General features: G+C 40.3%; 1 protein-coding gene across 1 annotated transcript in view; it reads right to left on the bottom strand.

Annotated features, from left to right (window-relative positions):
- Positions 1-22,451, bottom strand: part of LOC143034993 (delta(24)-sterol reductase-like) — a 32,736-nt gene extending 10,285 nt beyond the window's left edge. The window contains exons 1-8 of the mRNA XM_076201374.1: positions 22,269-22,451; positions 12,768-12,906; positions 11,569-11,724; positions 10,016-10,121; positions 9,040-9,158; positions 6,840-6,934; positions 3,606-3,777; positions 429-581 (exon numbers count right to left, since the gene is read on the bottom strand). Of these exons, the coding sequence (XP_076057489.1) occupies positions 429-581; positions 3,606-3,777; positions 6,840-6,934; positions 9,040-9,158; positions 10,016-10,121; positions 11,569-11,724; positions 12,768-12,906; positions 22,269-22,303 (975 nt within the window). The 5' untranslated portion in view covers positions 22,304-22,451. The remainder of the gene's footprint in view (positions 1-428; positions 582-3,605; positions 3,778-6,839; positions 6,935-9,039; positions 9,159-10,015; positions 10,122-11,568; positions 11,725-12,767; positions 12,907-22,268) is intronic.
- Positions 22,452-24,299: the final 1,848 nt, after the last annotated feature.

Below are 24,299 nucleotides of genomic sequence, written 5' to 3'. Positions count from 1 at the left end.
AACATGGCAATACACAAAATAATGTTTTTCCCTAAAAATCTTCTCAGTAACTTTCAATAAATTTATTATGATTTTTTCCCCTCAAAATATCTATTCATTTCTTTAATCATGTAACAGGGTTACATCTTATGCACTGGTAAATATGTAAGTCAACTCAGGTTCATTTGAATCTTTGTGTTAAACTTTTATACCTCAACAAAGTCTGTTTCTTTAGATGACTACATAGTTGGCACAGTTGTTTCCTCCTACCTCTTGAAAAAAATCATACTCTGACTTAAACCCACTAAAAATACAATTGTCTGGGATTAACCAAAATAAAATTTGTAAAGGATTACTTATAAATGGCCAGTTACTTTCCCAACAAAAAAGCAGTGTCTGCTTGAAAATGAATGTGCAATATAGCTCTGGATACAATACATATAATTCACCTGAATCTCCCAAAAGATGGAGCGTGTGTGGCGGTGGTAGTAGTCCCGCAAGGGCAGGTACTCAGTAGTGGGCTGGCTATCAGGAGGTAGATCCAGGAAGGACTCAACATGGCGGAAGAACCATGGTTTGTACCATCTCCCAATAGGATTAACCTGTGCAAGAACAAAAGATGGATGGATGGGGTAAAAGGGGCTTTGGGAAAGAGGGGAATGTCTGTTGAGGAAGGATGGGAGAGGACAGAAGACGGGTGAGTGGAGAATGGTTGTATATGGATGATGATGTGATGCATGAGGTGGAATGGGTGGGGGATGGGGGGTGAGGGAGTATGTGTGAGAAAAATTTGATGCAGCCCAAAGGGATTTCTCCCTGTCTTCTCCTTTTCTGCATGAGGGGATGGAGAGTGGGGGTTGCTGATTTAATGAAGTAGCCTTGCTGTGGATGTGCTGTGTCTTGTGACACTGCTTCTGACCCAGGGCAGTAGGCAAGATGCAGGGATAACCTATCATCCAGGAGGTGCCAAGATAAGAGGGAGGGAAGAAGGTGGAGGGTAGTGAAGTGTGATGGGGATAGAATGGGTGGGAGTGGTTTTTATGCATTTGTCTTTTGGCTACCTCCCTTATAAGAGGAAAAAAGCCTTTGGTACATGTATGTATGCATGTAAGAACAAAATACAAGTTGTGCAAAGGTGAGTTAATAATTTTCCACTTTCCCTGAGGAAACAAAGAAAACCTATGAACTAACTAAAAATAACAACTGGTTGTACTACAACACATCTACACTTAAACACCAAAATCCTGTCCTTAAAGCAGCATATGGGAATGACAGGTATACAATTCTATGATAGAACCCCTCAACCCACCTACGCCTCATATCATAATATCTTAGTACTCCTCAAAAATAAAAATAAAAAATCTTATAAAAAATAAATAAAAAATGTCAAAGAAAGAATTAAATCTCTTGATACAAAGGAGAACATTATACTACGGCTGTCATCAATCATCATCAATTGGGAGTATATGCCAAGGAGCACATTACTTCAGGACCCAACAAGGGGGGAGGCAATGCCCCAGGGCAGCACGTTTTTGGGGGGGCGGCACTTTTGGTGAAAAGGAGGTAAAGAAAATTCCCCCTAATGTACTTAATACATGATTCATTTATCATGAGTTGTGTGTATGGATGATGTGTGTATAAACGTTGTTTTGTGGATGAGCGTTACATGTGAATCATGCTAGTGACCATCAGATATGGAAGGTGGTGGTAGTGGTGGTGTGTTTGTGTGTGGTGTATGTGTGTGTGTGTGTGGGGGGGGGCACTTTTCAACTAACCCCGGGGCGGCACTTACCCATGACGGGGCCCTGCATTACAGTACTACCTCTCATTAACGGACTAAAAGGGGGGTAACAGTGTCCATTGATGTGAACAATCCGTTGATTTGGAGTGGTTTTTGGGTGGCATAGTGATTGTATGCACTAAACAACAGCACCAAAAACACAGTAAAACACCGCAAAGACAGCTAATTAATGTCCGTTAATGAGAGGTCTCACTGTACTTCACTCACCACTCTTGTCAGTGCCTCCAATCTCTCTATGCAAACTCCTAAACAGCCACCTTCTCCACTCCAAACACCTCTCAACAGATTAAATCAATTTGCCCCAGCTATAAGTTTTGTGGGCATTCCCTTTGTCTCCTCCATCGAGGATTGTCTCTTGTGGTGACAACCCTGTAAGAAGGAATGACATCAGGGAAACATACCAGCATTGTGAACAGCTGCCTAGGATGTAACACTTCACCCCATACCATACAACACATAATGGAAGACTGCATTATACACAATCATGCACGCAAACAACACAACATACACTCTATAAAGGATTTGTGGGAAAACCCAGTTTCGGCTATGGCATTCCTTGGGGAGATGGGACTACTCGGACAGACAGTCTAGGGAACGACAACAACAACAACAGTCCGGATGGCCAGGGTTGTTTACAAATTATGTTCGGAACATATCTAGATTGAATCTCACAGAACAATTTCTGGTTTGATAGTCATTCCAGTGATAACCCATGTTTCTCTGAAGGCACTTAGTACCAAAGAGAAGCTAAGAATATTTTTACTAAGGGCAAATGAATGAAAACAAAGAAATTTATATGTGAACCCAAGGACAGGGACAAGAAAAGGACAGGACAAGAGAAGTAAGCATTTTCCTGGAAAGTTAGAAATAAGAAACTAGAAAAATGGTATTGATAAAAAGAGATGAGATGGGAATGAAATGAAAAAGACTACATGACTCACGGGTTTCAAGAAAGTTTTTTGTACAGATAAAACAAATTGGTAAAACTGCCTAAAAGAGGGAATAGTGCAAACCATACTATAAACAAATTTAAGGCCAAGTTTGATAAATGGAGACAAAGACAATACCCAGTAAGTATAGCTCCTTCCCTTTACATTACAGTTGGGTACATACATACATACATATACCAAGGCTTTTTCCCCCTTCCAAGGGAGGTAGCCAAAAAGGGGAAGGCATAAAAACACTCCCACCCATTTCATCCCTAAATACACTCCACACCCCTCCCACCCTTCCTCTCATCTGAGCACCTCCTGGATGACGGGTCATCCCTGCACCCTGCCCACCGCCCTGGGTCAGAAGCAGTGACGCAAGACACAGTACATCCACAGCGAGGTACATAAATATAATTTGGATAACACTCCAATATTTGTTCCTCTGTGGGAGGGTCCAAAAACTTTCACTGGCCATTGTAGGCTAGCAGGTTTCTTAGTGAAGTTTGAAGAAACGGTTATAATCATTTCAATCTTAATCTCTCACCATTCACCAATCTGCTCAACTAGAATGCATGGTACTCATCCAGGTGTTCTAAGCTACCAGAAGAGACTGGATGACCATATTGTGGACAAATGCCCAGGATGTAACACTTCACCCCATACTATTCAACACACAAACAACACAACATGCACTCCATAAAGGATTTGTGGGAGAACCCCGTTTTGGCCATGGCATTCCTTGGGGAAATGGGACTGCTCAGACAAAGTCTAGGGAACAACAACAACAACTAGAATGTATGTGACTACTGCATTCCTCTACCATTCAAAAGCTTACTGCAAGCCAGTCACTCTTTTCACTTTTTTTTTTTTTTCAAAATTATATCTAAATTTACCTTCCCAGGTTCAGCTGAAGTACACATATTGGCCCTCATGACCACACCCTTGTCCAAGGAAAACATGATGCCCTCCAGAAAGTCACAGGCATCCTCCCGTTGTGTTTCAGCTGTGAAGGTGGTAACCATATCATCCAGGGAATGACATGGCAGGTACTCAACTCGCACAAACCTGTGGACCAAAAAAGAAAATATAAGACTCATAAAAAGGCTAAGATGGACATAAGTACAGTACTACTTCTCATCAACGGACGTTAATTAGCTGTGTTTGTGGTGTTTTCGCTGTGTTTTCAGTGTTTTTGGTGCTGTTGTTTAGTGCTGTGCTGTGTGTGTTGGTCGAGGGCTAATAATATACACTGTAGGTTCTTAAGTACATTCAGCCTTAACCCCTTCCATACGGTGCCGCACACGTAGGCGTCATGGACTTAGATCTCGGTGGCAGCAGCCAATGCCAGCCGTACGACGTGTCGTAATAATACTCGCATCATAAAATATAGTCACCGCTTATATCGATCGTTCTCTCTTCACCCGTGAATTTTGATAACCATAGAAAATGCGATTACAAAAGAATTAGAAAGAATGTCATTATAGAGGGGCGACTACAATAAATATAACCAAGACGCCGATATGGCAGCCTCGCGAATACACTCGCTCCCCATGACGCCTACGTGTGCGGCACCGTATGGAAGGGGTTAATGTTAATACAGTTACAAGAAGATACACTAGAATAACATATTTCAATATAGCACCCACGCGTAACTCCACGTCCCTCTACGGTCTCTCACTCAAGCACTGTTGCTAAGCACCATGCATGCCTACCCCAGGCATGTGAGTTGCCACATGTCGCCAGACGGGGATATCAATAACCCACACGTGCAATCACTATGCCACCCAAAAACCACTCCAAATCAACGGATTATTCACATCAACGGACACCGTTACCCCCCTTTTAGTCCGTTAATGAGAGGTAGTACTGTATTCAGTAACAGATGATGGTAACAGCATAGGCCAAAGTATATAAATGTTATTGAAGATGTTGATAAACAAATGAAGGTAAACGAATGACTAAATTTACCAACCCTAGAACAAAGAAGAGAAAGAGGTGATTTGATAACCATTTACAGAATTATGAAAGGGATGGAAATTCTTGATTGGGATGACCTACTAAAATGGGACAGAAGAAATACAAGAGGACACAAGAAGAAACTTAAAAAAGACAGTTAGAGAAGAGATCTGAAAAGGAATAGCTTACCACACAGAGTGATAGATATCTCGAACAAACTGAAAGAGGAAACAGTGAGTGCTAAAACTATACATGACTTTAAGAAAAAACTGGATGCGGAAAGATTCAACAGTGGCTCACTACGAGCATAGCTCTCCTCCTGCAAAATACAACTAGGTAAATATATATGCTGCTAAAAATCTCAAATAATTTGTTGCCCCTTGTCTCTTTTTCAGGAGACACCACAGCTTCCAGGGATCTGACAACAGCCACCAGGAGAGCCAATAAATCATTGTGGGAAAAATGAGATGCTCTATGTCTTCTGTGTTGTTCAGAAGTTTGATTCTGTGGCCAGCCTATTTTGTGTTAAATTTTTTTAATGCTCAATGGTGTTCTGAATGCAAGTTCAGTGTAGTTCTTACTTCTCTTGAGATGGATTTTTCTGTAGGGCTGATGTCTGGGAGGTGTTAGTGGAGTACAGGTACCGAGTTTGGTGGTCTGTTGTGGAGAGCTTGTTCAGCGATCTGAGTGTGAATGTGTTTTTGTGTGTGTGTATTTTGTGGTCTACAGAGGATTACAAAGGCGGAGCATGCCGACAGGAGACCTTTTGGTCCATAACTAGGTCAGATGCAGAAAAAATGTAATAATGATAAATATATTAAAGAAAAATAAATAAAAACTATAATAATATAAATAAGGATAAATCTATACAACAAGGGTTTCTTTTCCCTTATAAGGGAGGTAATCAAGTCAAAAGCAGGCACCCACTCTTTCCTATTCCACTCCCATCCATCACCCTTGTTTCCCTTTTATCTTTGCTTCTCGTGGATGAAAGCATCCCTGTCTCATGTCCACTGCCCAGGTCAGAAGCACTCTTGACCTAACCTATCCAACAGCTCTCATTTCACCCTAATTCTGTGCCTTACCTCCACATTTTTCACTCTACCCATCTTTGTAACATCTACCATAATTTTCAAATATTCCCTCTCAAATATATTCAGGCTCTTCTTTTCTGCACTCTCAAATTCCAATTCTGCTTGATACAGTACTATGGATGCAATAATTTTGTCATAAAACTTTCTCTTTGTATTCATTCTCAGATAGCTATTTCTTATAACATTTTTCATTCCCTTAAACATTTACTTGCCTTCTTTACTATGTACTTCACCTCCACCTCCACTCCTGCATTCACTGCCACTTGTAACCCCAAATGCTCAAAACTCTCCATTTTCTATGGCTTCTCACCCTAAAAATTCACATCCAACCTGCCATTGTCATCATTCTTGGTATAGGACAGCTCATCATCTTTTGCCCACATTTACAACCGTCTCTTCTCACACAATGTATGTCAGCGATAAGTAATAATTATTGCTTTGAACTTCATTAACTGGAAACCTGTAACTTCACAGTGTCTGGCAATACTTCTTGGGTCCTTTCATATATTACTCTACGAGGAAACTGTTATTGTAAGTTGTATAGGTGTGGATCACTTTCTATGTCACCAGTTTACAGCAAAAGGAAGAGGGGAAAAGTCACCAGTTGTTAGCTCTCCTTATGTGAAAAGGTGTAGTAAATGCAGCTGATAGAGAGATATCTTAAGCCCAGTCCAGAAATTGTCAACCCCTTAGGGCTGCAATTACAGATAGATAAGCATGTTAACAAGCTTTGAAGATAGATGGCAGTAAGATAATACTCTGATGTTTATTTTGCAGAACCATCACCTGTTGGTACATACATACATATACCAAAGGCTTTTTCCCCCTTACATGGGGGGTAGCCAAAAAGAAAAAGGCATAGAAATCACTCCCACCCATTTCATTTCCCATATATTCCACTCCCCTCCACCCTCCTATCTTGGCACCTCCTGGATGACGGGTCATCCCTGCATCCTGTCCACTGCCCTGCGACACTGCTTCTGACCCAGGGCAGTTGGTACAATATTCATTATTGGTACTCCACAGTAAATATGAATTAAAAGCTAAGCTACTGTGAATCCAAGAGTGTTCACTCACCGTTGAGCAGGGATGATGTCGATGTGAACAGCAGTGAGGAAGCCAAGTGTTCCATAGGACCAAGGTACAGAGTAGAATAGGTCTGGATTCACCTTCTGCAATGGGCTACATTGTACTCAAGTTTATCTTACACTAGGTATATTTACTTTAGCATTTTAGGGTACAATAAAACTCACTGGCATAGTGAATTTACTTTATCATTTTTTATTCTATATACCAAGACCTTCCAACCCTATGGGAGGTCTCCCTAAGGAACCCCATGGCTGGAATGGGATTTCCCCACAAATCTTTCATAGAGTGTATATTTTGTTGGCATGCATGACTGTGTACAATGCAGTCTTCCATAATGTGTTGTGTCTGCTCAGCCAGACAGTCTAGGGGACAACAACAACAACAACACAGACATAAGCTACACTCAAGACAACAAGAAAATCTACAAGCCACACACAAACACCTGATCCAACATCATCACATCCAAACCTCACTGTACAGACTGTTTGTCTTCTGTGCCTCTTCCCAAAGCAGTATACATGAGAAATAATGAATAACCATGTGAATATCAACCATTATATTCACTGTTACATGTGAGAAGTGAAATAAACTCATTTCTCGTACGAAATATAAACATACTTTGCACAAACAAAAGCACATACACATGCACAAACTTACGCACATTTCTTTGACTAAAACTCACTTTATTTCTGTCTTTCTGTCATACTGCATCTTCTCATTTCAGTTTACCTCTCATTAGTTTTTTTTTTTTTTCATCTTTCCACCTTTCTCTACAACTGTCTCCAACCATGTTCCCTGCTTTCTTTGGCTGATATAAATGCAAGTCTTGATATACAAATCTCCTGAGCCAGGATCCAAGACTAAATAAATATTTCTCAAAAGTACTCAGTGGCAATAGCCCCCTTTTATACATGACTATAATTACTTTCCTACAGACATCTCTTCCTGTCCCACAAAAATCGACCTCACAAAAGCAGGTGGTCTGTCCTATGCGATCCATAATCCATGCATTTGATAAAGTTCTAACAAGCGAAACATCACACAAATAAAGGCTTTGCCCTCACATGATGTTTCTTTTGATAGTTCTGATATGGGAGAGATTACTTTACACATTTGGTGATGCAGAGCTATCTATGAAGAAAATATACAGGTAAACGTCGACTTACGATGGCATTAGGTTTCGATAGAGCCATCGTAAGACGATTTCATCGTAAGTCGATCCCCAATTTGTGTATCACTCTGTTCCGTGGTCACTGTACCTAGCTTACCTGTATATTAACCACCAGAGATACTGAATATAGCCTATTAAACATGTACAGTAGTTTATTTAATTATTTTTATCCTTTTTACCATATTCAAACACTATAATATGTATTTTCAGTACGGAACTTAAATCTCGCGGGCAGCAGCCAATGCCAGCCGTACGACGTGACGTAATAATACTCGCATCATAAAATATAGTCACCGCTTATATCGATCGTTCTCTCTTTCACCCGCGAATTTTGAAAACCACAGAGAATGGGATTTAGGGCACATTTGAGAGAATGTAAAAACACAGGGGCGACTACAATAAATATAATCAAGACGCCGATATGGCAGCGTCGCGAATCCACTTGCTCCTCATGACGCCTACGTGTGCGGCACCGTATGGAAGGGGTTAAATTATCATGTCGTCGTCGTCGTCGTCGTCATCGTAAAGTCGAACAATCGTAAGTCGCGGCCATCGTAAGTCGACGTTTACCTGTATATTCACTCAAATATGTACATATAAGTATGCATGAAAGCAGCAGCAAATTTACATGACCAAGTCTAGACAACACATTGCTGCATGCCAGACCCCCTGATGTCCATCCCTTTGAATCCTCTCTCCTACGAAAGGACAGAGTCCACCTGGCCAGACTGCAATGCGACCACCACCCAGCCCTTCTAAGCTACCAGAAGAGACTGGATGACTGCATTGTGGGCAAATGCCCAGGAGGTAACACTTCACCCCATACTATTCAACAAGTCATGGAAGACTGCATTATACACAATCATGCACGCAAGCAACACAACATAAACTCCATAAAGGATTTGTGGGAAAACCCCATTTTGCCGGCTGTAGCATTCCTTGGGGAGACGGGACTACTCAGACACAGTCTAGGGAACAGGAACAACAACAACAACAACCTAGTCTAGCATTACATACCTCTGAACATGTAACAACTGAGGCATCCGAAAGTACGAGCTCGAAGGCACGACAAATGTGCTGGAAGAGACCAACACGATGAGACGAAGTCTCAATTCCTGTACCCATCACCAGACCCCCTTAAAAATAAAAATAAAATAAAGGTCAACATTTACTAAAACTACATCAGGAACTGAACTTTAGAAACATCTATCAGCAAATTCATGTTATATCATAGATCTTGATTATAAATGATATGGTACATAAAACAGAAAGGTTATAAAGTATTTTATAGTAAACCAAGAAAAATACAAAGCTATGATGTCAAACTTTTGTTAGCAGTTATGACTCCACAGTATTGTCTTCAGCAATGTAGCTGGGGTTAAGGTAACCCTTCATCCCCAAAGTGCTGAGGTGGCAAGGGAAGTTGAATGGACTTCTATGTTGTAGGCCAACCACCTTATTTGGGGAAGAAGGCCTTCAGTATGTAGTAATATTTCATAACTACTGTATTTCAACGAATGTGTCTTGCTCTATTTGGAAGTAAACAACCATGCTTTTATGGCGGTTTCCTGTGGTGCACTATTGATCAGTTTTGTAATATATGGTGACCTTTTCAGTCTGCCATGGTTTCTATACTGTACAATACTCCCTTTGTGGAGAATGGTTGTGTATGGAGAATGGTTGTGTAGGGAATGGCTGTGTATGGATGATGCTGTGATGCATGGAAGGGAGTGGGTGGGGGATGGCGGGAGTACAGTATTTGTGAATGATATATTGATGCAGCCCAAAGGGATTTCTCCCGGGTCTTTCTAGTGGTATATGGGAAGGTCCTTGGAATTTTGTCATTTTCTGTGAACATGCAGTGTTTGTCCACAAAACTCAAGGCAACAATTATTACATTATACATTATTACTAATCCGGTGCTTTGATATTACCAGACACTGATCAACTATTGTAGTCATATTACCATGCTTAAGAAATAGGTTGCACATACCAATGGTAAGGTCATCCATTTCAGGTACCACTGGGATGGTCCAACCAAGTCCAATCAACGTCTGTGTTAACTGCCCCATGGTCACCAATGGTTCACATATCACAACCTGCAGCATAACACACACCTTAGCACTCCACCAAGATACAATATTATGTACCACATCTATACATACATATACCAAAGGCTTTTTCCCCCTTACACGGGAGGTAGCCAAAAGAAAAAGGCATAGAAACCACTCCCACCCATTCCATCCCTTACATAATCCATTCCCCTCTAACCTCTTCCCTCCCTCTTATCTTGGCACTTGGATGATGGGTCATCCCTGCATCTTGTCCACTGTCCTGGGTCAGAAGTAGTGTCACAAGACACAGCACATCCACAGCAAGGCTGTTTCATTAATTCGGCGACCCGCCCTCTCCGTCCCCTCATGCAGAAAGGATCCACATTGGAAAAAATATATCAGTGGGAAAAATCACAGTAAACGGAGCAAAGTTGTCTAGTATATGAGGCTGTCCTCTACATATCACTGTTACCTTTGCCAGTCCAGTATGCATTAGACCATTCACAAGAGCATCATCCTCTCTGATGGATATTGTTCAGTATTACTCATCCTGTCACAATCTCTAAGCTTGGTGAGGATTATCTCAGCCCTTGAGGTCATTTACTCTCCCAAACAGAGACTGGCAGGCCAACCTGAGGAGTCTTTATAGATTGGGTCATATGTCCAATGACCATTTGCCATTAAGATTGTTTTGTGATTGGCTGCACAATCTTGTATGTGTAACACTGACCTGTCTGCTATTGTGGCTCCCAGACATATTTCGCATATATACAGGAGGCCTTGTGGCTGGGAAGAAATAAGACATTTGGCAACAACCTAATAATGAACCAATAGGTCCCTTGTTGGTATGTTCTTCCTTTGTAACCCTCAGTCTGCCTTGAATTCAGACTCCGACTATGTTTCATAATGGCAATGAAGTTTCATCATCTTTTCTTTCACATAGTGAAAAGCCACTTTAATCTTTGGCAGCAGTCCACATGTCTCTTCAACAATCCTGCTAATATGTCTGTCAGGTGACAGGTTGTCTTTTATCAACACTCCCAAATCTTTCTCCTCTTTTGCTTTTGTAATGGATTCTCTTTCCAAGAAATAGTTTATGGTCTTTTGCCACTATTGCCCATTTCCAGTACTTTCCATTTTTTGGTAATGAAATTAATTTTCCATTCTTGACTCCCCGCAAAAATAGTGTCTGGACCTTTTTGCAGTAGTCTACAGTCCTCCTCATTTTTCACTCTTCTCATATCTGCATCATCTGCAAATATGTTTGGATAGCTTGTTGTACCTTCCATTATGTTATTGAAATGTGATTCACCAAGGTTTTGGATCACATGTTGGACTCGTGATTACGTGCATGTAAATACATGTATTGCTGTTTAAAGAAATTACTTTCCTGTGAAATTAGTGTTGCTATGGTACATGTAACAAATCCCATCCAAAATGTATAAACATGCTTCCCTTTTCAAAAATATACGTCTCCCAACTTTTTACTCACCTTATTTTCTGTGTCGATTTTGATTATATCAATCATATTGATGGAGACCTTATGAAGAGTCTTTTTATATGCACCTTCCCTGAAGCTGATAGTCTGCCATCCAGGGCGTGCTGTACACATCCTCTCCTGGCGACCATTTGCAATCCATTCACGCACCTGGTGTCAAAATTCATAGAGCAGTGATTCTCAAATGAATTTTTCTTAATTGTATTACATGCTTTTTTGTGTTATCCTAAGCTTACATACTTTTTTGTGTTATCCTCAGCATTTGTAATTGTTATTTCGAACTATGTGTTCTTTTCATTATTTGCACTTCATGTATATTGATTCAATGACAAATAAACTTATTATTATTATTATTGGTTATGACTAATAATCTTATGTATCTCTTGTTGAATTTCTCTAACAGGTTTACAAAAGAATATGACTACCTGGCAAATCATTGAGTCAGATTCTAATCTACTGATAAAATAAATATCACTTATTGAGAATCATTAAAGCAAACAATGCAAAATTTGCCAAGTATACATTTCTCTTTGCAAAATGGGAACTGCTGGTGCACACAAACTGAAATCATGTGCATCTCCCTGAGGATACGTGTGCTACACTTTGAGAACTGCTACAGGTTTATAGTATTTCTCTTAGTTTACAACATAAAGTTTTGTGTAGTTTATTCCTGTTATTAATATTCAGTGGATATTCCTTTCAGACTCCATAACACTATATCAAGTGGCTATACTATAGAGAGTACACGGTCAGTGACAGAAATGAGTTTTGTGAAGTAAATATATACTGAAACCCTGTCCACATAAGTATACAGTGTCTGTACACACAAGCGAGAAATTTGTTCCATGGCAGACTTACCACATTTGTCTAAAGGCAAACCAGCAAAATGTTTGTGTTTATCTGCAGACAAGAGCAGCAACTCCTACAGATGAAGGTGGTGACTCCATCACTGAACAAGTGTCTCGCTTGTGTTTGCAGACACTGTGCTTGTGTGGATGAAGCTTAGATATATGTTCAGGATCTATGCTTGGAAATCATGATAAATGTCTTCATTGAAACAAATTATAATGATAAAAAATAATGAAATAAAATAGTTTATATATGCTGAGCAACTGTGAATTCCCCATTTCTATCACTGCACAGGACACATTAGGAGCAAATGTGTCATTCTTATCACCTGACTATATACTAACCTGCCGTTGAACCTCCCGTACTTTCTGGCTGTGACTCCCTGGTGCTGAATTGAGCTGGAAAATCACCCAGGAGCGTGCATAGTACCACAAGTCGTAGAAAAATGACACTGGCAGAAGGAACAGGACCACAATGACCCACCTGACAAATGAATTAAACTAGAGATAATTATTCATCGCCAAAGTTTTCTCTTGCAGGAGGCCCACAGCCCGTAGGAAACAGGCTACAAACATGAGAAATAATGTCTCTGCTAATAGTTGGGGCCTGCATTTGTGATCTGTGTAGTTTAATACTGTCCTATTATTTCTGAAAATATATCTGAAATTAACATGAAATCATATATAATACATAACAGTCAATCCATTACCATACTTCATTCTTGCAAAAGACACACAGCCCCCAGGATACAGGATACATTGGTTCTGGAGTAAGTGCAGGACAGTATAACTGTACTATATTTTGTTACTGTCAGTTTACCAGCACTTCCACCTGTATGATACTGACTGGATTATTTTTTTCTTCGGATTGCAACTGGAAGTCTACTGAGCTCAGCTGATAAAAAGGGAGATGATTGTCCATGGAGAGGAAAAGAATATTCCAGGTCCTCACAGTGAGCCCACTGGAGGTTCACCACTCCGTCCTCCTGCATAGTAGCAGCGGCGGTGCCATGAATTTTTAGTTTGGGAGGCTAAGGGGGGGGCTGAGGAAATTTTTGGGGGGCTAATAGTAATATGCTAATACATACATTATCCTCATTTCAGAAGGGGAGGGGGTTAATTGTAGGGCTAGCACTGATGGCTGACAAATCTTTAGCCCTGGCAATTAAAAATTCCACTTAATAAAATTATTTCAATGAGTGTTTTAAATTTTCAATTTGCTCATTTCAGTTGGGGGGGCTAATGGGGGGGCTGGCCACTTTTTGGGGGGGCTAAAGCCCCCCCCCTTGCTCCGCCACTGCATAGTAGGCTTGGTGCATCTGATGGAGGTACATTACAAGCCCACCCCAGTCTGTAGTACTATGTCTGGTTCCCAGATATATAATAAACCCTTGATATGATGGATGATATGGGGACAAGGGTCTGTCGTTATATTCAAAGATCCGTTATAACTGAGAATCCATTATATCCAATGGAAATACCAGACAGATCTGTTATATCCCAAAGTTTGTCCGGTATTAGAAATGAGTAGGATTAGAAATTATATAAAAATTCACTCTCCCATGCCCCTACCTACTATGTAGTCCACTGAGGGGGAAATTAAGCACTGGGTTTATGACCCAATAATCCCAGAGGTCATGAGAAAGTACCTCCACTACCTTGGCACTGTGAGGGGACAGGTGTAAACCTTACAGTGTCTGCCTTGGTGGTAGCTGCTTAGCTCAGGGCATACTAGACTAAAAGGTTCAAATCAGGTAGCTGTGTCATTAGATTTATTGCTCTGAATCAAGAGGGGCCACCCACTTGGCCTGAATCAGGGACTCAAGGGAGGTGTTGACAACCCCAGAGGAGTGCTTCAGCATAACCACAGCACTGGTGCATTTCTCAATTACCAGGATGTCTACAAGGACGCTATGCAGAGTACACACATGGATTAGTGAAACGTCTATTGTATAATTTCTAATTCTATTAATTTCTAATACCGGACACACTTCGGGATATAACGGACCTGTCCGGTATTTCCATAGAATATAACGGATCTGTCCGGTATTTCCATAGAATATAACGGATCCTCGGTTATACCGGATCTTCGGAAATAACGACAGACCCGTCCCCATATCGTCCGTTATATCGAGAGCTTACTGTATACACCTAGATTTTGACTGCATGGTTATTTACTATTTCTGTCACTTTTTGGTGTAGTAAAAATAAACAAATACATAAATAAAATTCCCTTTAGCTTCTCTCTCTCTGTCTCGGTGTCTGTTAACCTCGCAGGATTTCGTCGTCGGTTCGAATCCTGGCCAAGGCAAAGAGGTTAATCAGGGCATCCTCTCTGAGTAACGGCCTCCAACCGCTACTCACCTCGAACCTAAGATGACTTGGTGACGTCACCGATGTGGCACAGCGTGGACACCGTCTCCTGCATCTGCAATCTGGACAGCTTCAGACCACCGACAATGTTGTCGAAGCGGATACCAGCCCAACTCAAAATGAATAAATAAATAAAATAAATAATGAATAACCAAATAAATAAATAATAATAATAATAGAATAAAATAAATAAACAAATAAAATAAACATATAAAAACTATCGATTGGAAACGTATTTTTATACTGGCAAGAAATATTTCGCCTATAGTCAGCGCAAGGAGAAATGACCGATAAGGCGGGGCTAGGAGATTTCCCGGTGTTGCCACATGTGGGCATCCATGGCGAGAACGTGCATGTGGATGCAATGTTTTCTGAATGCAGTGTGAGGGGGGCGGGGCCAGAGATTAGATGTAGCGGCAACGTCGCTCTCTCATGCACATATGCCATATCTAGACTTAAAGAAACGAAACCTTTGTATAGAAAACATTGCTTTGATTTTTACCTCAGTGGTGGTGTGTGACAAAAAATTATAATATAATCATATGAGGCAACATTATAAAATTATAAAATAGAATTATAAAATAAAATGAAATTATAGAATAATTATATGTGGCACCACAGGGGAACTCCCAGTGCTCCGCCCTAACGGCCAGATCTCAGTGCAACGGGTATAATTGTATTTTACAGCAAAGGGGTTACTTTTTGGGTCCCGTCTGTTTTTCCAATCAAACTTAGTCATATATTCCTTTGCGTAGCTCAGACTACATCTAATTCTAGGCCATTTCAATTGTACCAGTGCGAAAAAGGGGAAACTATTTTCAATATTCCTCAGACACGTGGTATTACGCAATTTGTTCCCATGGTATTATATATTTATATATATATATATATATATATATATATATATATATATAATTTTTTGTGTATTATATCTTCAGATAAATTACAGAAAATAGAGATTACAAGAGATTTTTGTACAAACATCAACACAAAAACAAGGGATAGAGCTTTCCACATCCCTTGTTCATGTGTTGATGTTTGTACAAAAATCTCTTGTAATCTCTATTTTCTGTCATTTGTCTGAAAATGTAATACATGAAAGATCTTACAGTCTACTGTTTAACATATATATATATATGTATACACACACACACACACACACACATATATATATATATATATATATTGTTACGGGCGGCTGGTATGTGAAGAGACGTTACGTATAACGTCTAAGTGCTTAAGAACCAGCGCACTTCTAGAAGCCACTGTAGGACTGAACTATCTGGTCAGGGCCTAGATAATTCGTAAGACTAGAAGTAAAGGTAACAAAGAAGATTCCAGGAAAGGAATATTAAACTAGCGATAAAACTAGTAAACGAAATTATTAATGGAAAATATTTACAGGCAATCAACACAAAAGAGAATGGGCAGTAGGGTCAATGGGACCGTTACATGATTATGAGAATATGGAAATTATCGTTCAAATAAGAAACAAGATAAGTATACAATATGGTACTATCTAAGTACAAAGAGATCAGGAACATGCATCAAAATAAGTAATAAGTACAAATATAAGTAAAGTAATGCAATGTATATCAGACACGTAATGTAGGCAAAAAGGGTGATCACTTCACACCAATCGTCTCATGAGTCTAAACTTCCAGTTTTTATCAAGAGATAAGATATGCGAAAAATGACAAGGAATGAGCGGATACCACCGCTTATATACCATTGGACCGGAAGCGAGATACTTCCGGTTAAGGGTGCGGGTGAGGAGGAGGGTAAGTTAACACGTCAACATGGGTAGTTTTAGGACCCTCGACTCGCTTGAACAATCTATTTATTTAGTAACTGTCAAATCTGTGCGCTCCGAACTATTCAGGATTTCGCTTGTCTGTTTGTTCTACAAGAGTGCGCACCTCTCCGCACGTAGGCAAGATTACATATAGTGGACGGGCGTTACTGCTTAACATTGTTACAATACATACATAGACAAGAAATATGAACATAGTTATGTAATACAAAGGAACACAATTCTATAACATAATTACACATATGACGTAATATCTAATATTACGTTACAATATATATATATATATATATATATATATATATATATATATATATATAAATCGGTGCTATTTAAAGGAGTGACAATTCATGGGAATAACAAATCAGATATAAATTTCAAAGAAGTGACACGAAAATCACATTTTATAAAATCAATGTCCTTCGTACAAATCGCACCACACACAATAAAGCACCGGTCATCATACGTTTAGGAAACATGTTAGACAAAAATAATAAATATCTCAATTACGTAAATTAGGTAGTGTAGATGATAACTATTGAATGAAAAATATTATCACTATATTGAATATAATTATCGTACAAAAAAGATCAGTACCCAGGATTTTTTACTCCTTCAGCCCTCCCACATTGATGCTTCGGTTCAAGCTTCATGAAAGTTATTCGAAACTTTTCCGAAACCATAACTAATTTGTCGACAGTCATTTCTGATCGAGATCTCAAGCCTATCAGGTATGGTTGGAACTCTCGGTTTAAACGTAGTAACATAATTTTGTGCGTGTTCTTTGTTCAGAAGTGAAATATACTTTTCTAAGTGTTGCTGCCCATAATGGATGAATATCGATTTGTAAAATCTCAAATGGCCAAAGACAAACTACCATTCAAAGGACACATCTACCGGCATATACAGTCCCGAAACAATCGTTATTCCCCGTGCAAGTACAATTGTAATGGTTCAACAATATTTCGTGGTATGACAATATTCAATATCTTTGGTGGCTCGGCATGAGAAGACAAAGCATACAATCACGCCCCACTGACATGGAGAATGCGCATTGTCGAGGCTGTTGAAGCAGTCAAAATTAGGACCAAAAATTCAACTTTGGCGCTAGCAGCAATTTGCCAAGAAGTTAGGAAGTATTATATCGCCTTCCACTACAAGGTAAGTCAACTTACGTATTAAAAAAAAAAATCTGTGGGGCATGAATGTGTGGGACTTAATCAAGGTGTATATAGATCTTGGATCGTCCCAAAGTTTAGAATGTTTCGACAATTTACTCTAATTTCTGGAACAAAATCCTAAGTATTTTACAGTTGATATTCTTTCAATATATATATATAATATATATATATATATATTAAATTTCACTCTTATGAATGATCTTTGTTCTGTCACTTTTTCGTTGTCCCATCATATCGCTCTTTTGATATGATAATGGTATTTGTCACTCCTATGAAATGTCACGCCTTCTATAATACAAACCTATATGTGTAAAAAAGTTTTCCATGCAGGTGAGTAAATTTGAATAAACCGAGAAAATATTTAACATACTGGAACCACACGAATTTAAAACGAGTTGGAGAATGTAGCGGTCCCGTCCTGTACATTAAGGGCCCCATTCACGACAACGATTTTCAACCCCAACCCAGACCAAATTTTCTCGTGAATGGGCTCCAACAACCTACATCGCAACCCCGATTTGCAGGTCGTGGTTGGGGTTGGAGTCGTTCAGATTTCCCTGATATTTTGTGGGCGGAGCTTTATGTCTGTGATGGGGTTGGAGTGGTTGATGGGTGCGACAACCAAATCTATCACTTGTGCCCAAAATTTCGTACCGTGCGTTTGCAGCTATAGTTGTGCTGCCTAACTAAAAAAAATGGAAGCGTACAGTAAAGATTTCGTAAGAGAGATTATTGAGATATACCGTCAACATCCATGCCTATGGAAAGTTAAAAGAACCTTATAAATTGCATCACAGGTCTCGGGGCGATATGAGTGAAGAAAATTTGAGGTCTTCATATGACCTCCCTGTTGCGAGGAATCTTAATGTACATACGAGACGTTCATGAGGTGTAGCCTTCCTCATCATCGTATCCTGTTTTTTTTTTTTTTTTTATGATTGGTGTTACCAAGGACAGAAGTTCTAAAAATGTGGATTCATCCATTCTTAAATAGTTCATATAGTCTTTAGGCTCTAGTCTGTTCCTCTAATAATTGATTATGGGATAGCTTGTTTCTTTTTTGAAGCCAAGACTTACACCACTTTGACTTTTTTTTTGCGCTTTCTATCTGCCTCTAAAAAAAACGGCAATATTAAAAAGATCGTCAGAGTCGAGATCAGACATCTTATCACAATAGAACTGCGGATCAACTGCGAAAAATTGGACAATTGGTTGTTGCAGTGAGTGGCGAAGCCGCCAACCACAACTCCAACCCCGACCATGTTCGAAATCTTAAGGGCCCCATTCACGACAATGATTTTCAACCCCAACCCAGATTTCCAGCCCCAACCCAGACCAAATTTTCTCGTGTATGGGCTCCAACAACCTACATCGCAACCGCGATTTGCAGGTCGTGGTTGGAGTTGGAGTCGTTTAGATTTTCCTGATATTTTGTGGGCGGAGCTTCATGTCTGTGTTGGGGTTGGTGTGGTGAGTGGGTGTGGACAACCAATTCTATCACTTGTGCCCAAATTCTCGTACCGTGCGCTAGTAGCTGTAGTTGTGCTGCCTAAGTAAAGAAAATGGAAGCGTACAGTAAATATTTCGTAAGAGAGATTATTGAGATATACCGTCAACATCCATGCCTGTGGAAAGTTGAAAGTAAAGAATACTCAAATAAAATGATGAGAAACAATGCTTATGAAATACTCGTTTCAAAATTTAAGGAAGTAAACCCCGCAGCTACGCGTGATGATGTAGTTAAAAAAATTGGCTCGTTAAGAACTGTATGGAGGAAAATTTGAGGTCTTCATATGACCTCCCTGTTGCTAGGAATCGTAATGTACATACGAGACGTTCATGAGGTGTAATAGCCTTCCTCATCATCGTATCCTGTTTTTTTTCATGATTGGTATTACCAAGGACAGAAGTTCTAAAAATGTGGATTCATCCATTCTTCAATAGTTCATATAGTCTTTAGGCTCTAGTCTCAGTTCCTCTAATAATTGAATATGGGATAGCTTGTTTCTTTTTTGAAGCCAAGACTTACCACTTTGACTTTTTTGCGCTTTCTATCTGCCTCTAAAAAAAAAAAGCAATATCAAAAAGATCGTCAGAGTCGAGATCAGACATCTTATCACAATAGAACTGCGGATCAACTGCAAAAATTTAAACAATTGGTTGTTGCAGTGAGTGGCGAAGCCGCCAGCCACAACTCCAACCCAGACCATGTTCGAAATCTGGGTTGGGGTTGAAAATCGTTGTCGTGAATGGGGGGCCCTTTACACACACATGTACACGTGCGCACACTTACACACATGTACACGTGCGCACACTTACACACATGTACACGTGCGCACACTTACACACATGTACACGTGCGCACACTTACACACACATGTACACGTGCGCACACTTACACACATGTACACGTGCGCACACTTACACATGTACACGTGCGCACACTTACATACACATGTACACGTGCGCACACTTACATACACATGTACACGTGCGCACACTTACACATGTACACGTGCGCACACTTACACACACATGTGCACGTGCGCACACTTACACACACATGTACACGTGCGCACACTTACACATGTACACGTGCGCACACTTACACACACATGTACACGTGCGCACACTTACACACACATGTACACGTGCGCACACTTACACACACATGTACACGTGCGCACACTTACACACACATGTACACGTGCGCACACTTACACACACATGTACACGTGCGCACACTTACACACACATGTACGCGGGCGCACAATTACACACACATGTACGCGTGCGCACACTTACACACACATGTACACGTGCGCACACTTACACACACATGTACACGTGCGCACACTTACACACACATGTACACGTGCGCACACTTGCACACACATGTACACGTGCGCACACTTACACACACATGTACACGTGCGCACACTTACACACACATGTACACGTGCGCACACTTACACAATGTACACGTGCGCACAATTACACACATGTACACGTGCGCACACTTACACATGTGCACGTGCGCACACTTACACATGTGCACGTGCGCACACTTACACACACATGTACACGTGCGCACACTTACACACACATGTACACGTGCACACACGTGCACGTGCGCACACTTACACACACATGTGCACGTGCGCACACTTACACACACATGAACACGGGCGCACACGTACACGCACATGTGCACGTGCGCACACTTACACACACATGTGCACGTGCGCACTTACACACACATGTGCACGTGCGCACACTTACACACACATGTACACGTGCGCACACTTACACATGTGCACGTGCGCACACTTACACATGTACACGTGCGCACACTTACACACACATGTACACGTGCACACACTTACACACACATGTACACGTGCGCACACTTACACACACATGTACACGTGCGCACACTTACACACACATGTACACGTGCGCACACATGTACACGTGCGCACACATGTACACGTGCGCACACTTACACACGCGCACACACACAGTCTAGGTATGTTAGAAAAATAGAGGATGGGAGACGGGACCCAACGAGCGTTGCTCCTTTCCTATACTATGATTAGGTAAATGTAATTACACACACGAATTTAAGAGCAAACTAGACACTGCGAGATACAAAGATGGGACACACGAGCATAGCTCCCCTTCCCGCAAGATACAACTATGTAAATACAACTAGGTGAATACATAATGTGCGGATACACACAAATTTACACGAAAGTACACGAATTTAAGAGCAAACTAGATACTGCGAGATACAAAGGCGGGATACCACCAGCATAGCTCCCTTTCCCGTAAGATACAACAATGGGCATTTGCATGCTGTGGTCATGTGAGATGGATATCGGAGACTTACACCTTGGCGGTCACAACCTTCAAAATCCATTATCCTTGCCTCTACCGGCAAGTACAGCCTAAGAGTATCGGTCTCATACCCTAACTCCAAGATCAGTCAGTTTCATTCCCCCCCTCCATTTTTACATGAAAAACAGAAACAACCGACAAATGTAGATCTTTGATAGATATACCGGGAAGGCTCGGCCGCTCGAGAACCGTTGCTAGGCGATGGGTCTAGGGGTATTTGATCATAAACTGTAGGCGATTTTTTTTTTTTATAGGTTCACGTATATGTATGTGCACATGGGATTGGAATAGGTTCGAATTGGCCTTTCATGATCACAATCTATCCAATCATAATTCTGTATCCGATTGTGTGCATTTGTGTTTGTTTTGGCGTACTAATGTCACCGACGTTGCACCATCCCACAACCTACAGAGTACAATGATCCAAGGACGTACCCAAAGATTGGCTCTCTATTGCATAGTCATTAACTATATGTCTCGTTTCATTTGTTTGGTATTACGTAATCCACAATGATGTTTCACCCAAGTAGATATTTCAGTGAAACTACTTGCAATTTTTAGGTATGATTGCATTGCACTAACCTGTAATGTATCAAAATATATTCTAACCACGTCATATCTTCGGTAGTTATGTCCGTAATTTAGAATTCAGGTTATTCAGCCTCTGACTGTCGGATGTCTTCTCACAATCCGAACATAACAAATTCAGAGCTGAAATGTGCGGCTACTCCTTGCACGAAGTTCTGAGGCAGTGTGGCAGTTACGTTAAATTGGAATTTGACAAAATGATTTACGGTTTCATACGGTTACTTATGTAAGGAAACACATTATGGTATTTTAATATTTGAAAGGATTATTCTTGGTCGTGCTTTCAAAGAATATAAAGGATTGTTAAAGTTTGCCGAATACTTTGGTCCTAAGGTGTGTTTAATGTAAACATAGATTCGTACGTCCGACAGAGAAGAGAATAATTGGGCAACACTAACAACAGAACGACCGCCGGTCGTGTAGCACTTTAGCATAGCGACTGCACAAAATAAGCAAAGATCGAACGTTTTCAGTACCGCAAGAAGTTTTGACATTTTGAGGCAAATAACATCGTCTGCAATTTCATATACAGATTGAAATATAGTTGAATGGATGACAACATAAAATATATTAAATGAGTAAAATTTCATCTTCAGTGCTGGTTCTTGTTCTTATCTCGGATATCTACAGTAACTGTAGATAACTGTAACAGTTACACAAGTGTCCATACCACATTTGAACTGTATGTAACATTCATTATATAAATAATTTTAAAAAGCTATAAATTGTCCATAATTTTTGTCACATGATTAGGCTATCTCTACAGCCAAGTACAAACTACCAATGGCTATTTCCCTCTTACAAGGGGGGTAGCTAAAAAAAAAAAAGGAGGGGGATCTAAAATCCAATCCCACCCACTATTCCATGCTCCTATACTCCACTCCCATTCAACTCCCCCTCCCTCTTATCTTGGCTCTTGGATGACTGGTCATCCCTGCATCTCGTACATTGCCCTGGGTCAGAACCAGTGTAGCAAGACACAGCACATCCACAGCAAGGCCGCTTCATTTAATCAATGCCCCCCACCTCCGTCCCCCTCAGAAGAGATATCTTGATTAAGGATAGGGCTTTAAGAGGTCATGAGAACAAATTAGGAAGGACTGCATGTCTAAATGTGAATAAACACCATTTTATATATATATATATATATATATATATATATATATATATATTTATATACACACACACATATATGCATAAATACTTTGAATAGCTTAGAAGGTGATGTAGCCCATGCTACAGTGCATGAATTCAAATCTAAATATGATAATTGGAAATCAAGGATTTAGGTTAAATTGGAACTGTACATGAAATTGAGGCTATGTATGATAAAATTGGAGAGTAGGAGTTTGGACGCAACACGCATTGCACCTTTCCTGTATACTACAACTCTGTAAATAACATTAGGTAAATACTCGTACAACATGGACAACAGTCCAATGTTTCTTTCTAGAGAGAGAATGCAATTACAGTGGCAGAAAGACTCAAATTGCAGTAAACTCAAGTAGGGAGGGAAGCATGTAGTGATTCTGCAAGATGGATAAAACTGTCCGTCTTCAAAACCTGTCAACCCCCTCACCTCCATTAAGAGGTGCAGCCCTGGGGGACTGATCCCCATTCTCTGAACTGGGCCCAAGATCTTTGTCAACTTCAACTGTATTCCTTGCACTTGTTCACACACGGAGGGCTGACAGCCGGCAACTGCTCTCCTCTCCATACAACTTTCAGCCAGTGACATGGAAATGGTCCTACACTGATACAAAATAGACAACAGTCTGAAGTTTCTTCCCAGAGAAATCTGTACGCAGTTCAAGGACTGCTGCCAGCCATTGTGTGGCTGCGGGTTTTCCACTTAGTGAAGCTTGAGCAATGACTGATTTTTTCGAACTTGTCTTCTGGGGGTTTTGATTTATTTCAATATTTGATTCATATAATTTCCAAAACATTCTTGTTATTTGAATGCTGGATAAGTACTTTGCTGTATTTCTCTACAAGGAATAGGTTGCAATGTAACCAAAAGAATAA

This window comes from Oratosquilla oratoria, chromosome 18, assembly GCF_046742065.1.
Source record: "Oratosquilla oratoria isolate Oo_2021 chromosome 18, ASM4674206v1, whole genome shotgun sequence".
NCBI lineage: Eukaryota > Metazoa > Arthropoda > Malacostraca > Stomatopoda > Squillidae > Oratosquilla > Oratosquilla oratoria.
Note: the sequence above shows the minus strand (reverse complement) of the source record. Positions and strands in the feature narration are given on the sequence as shown.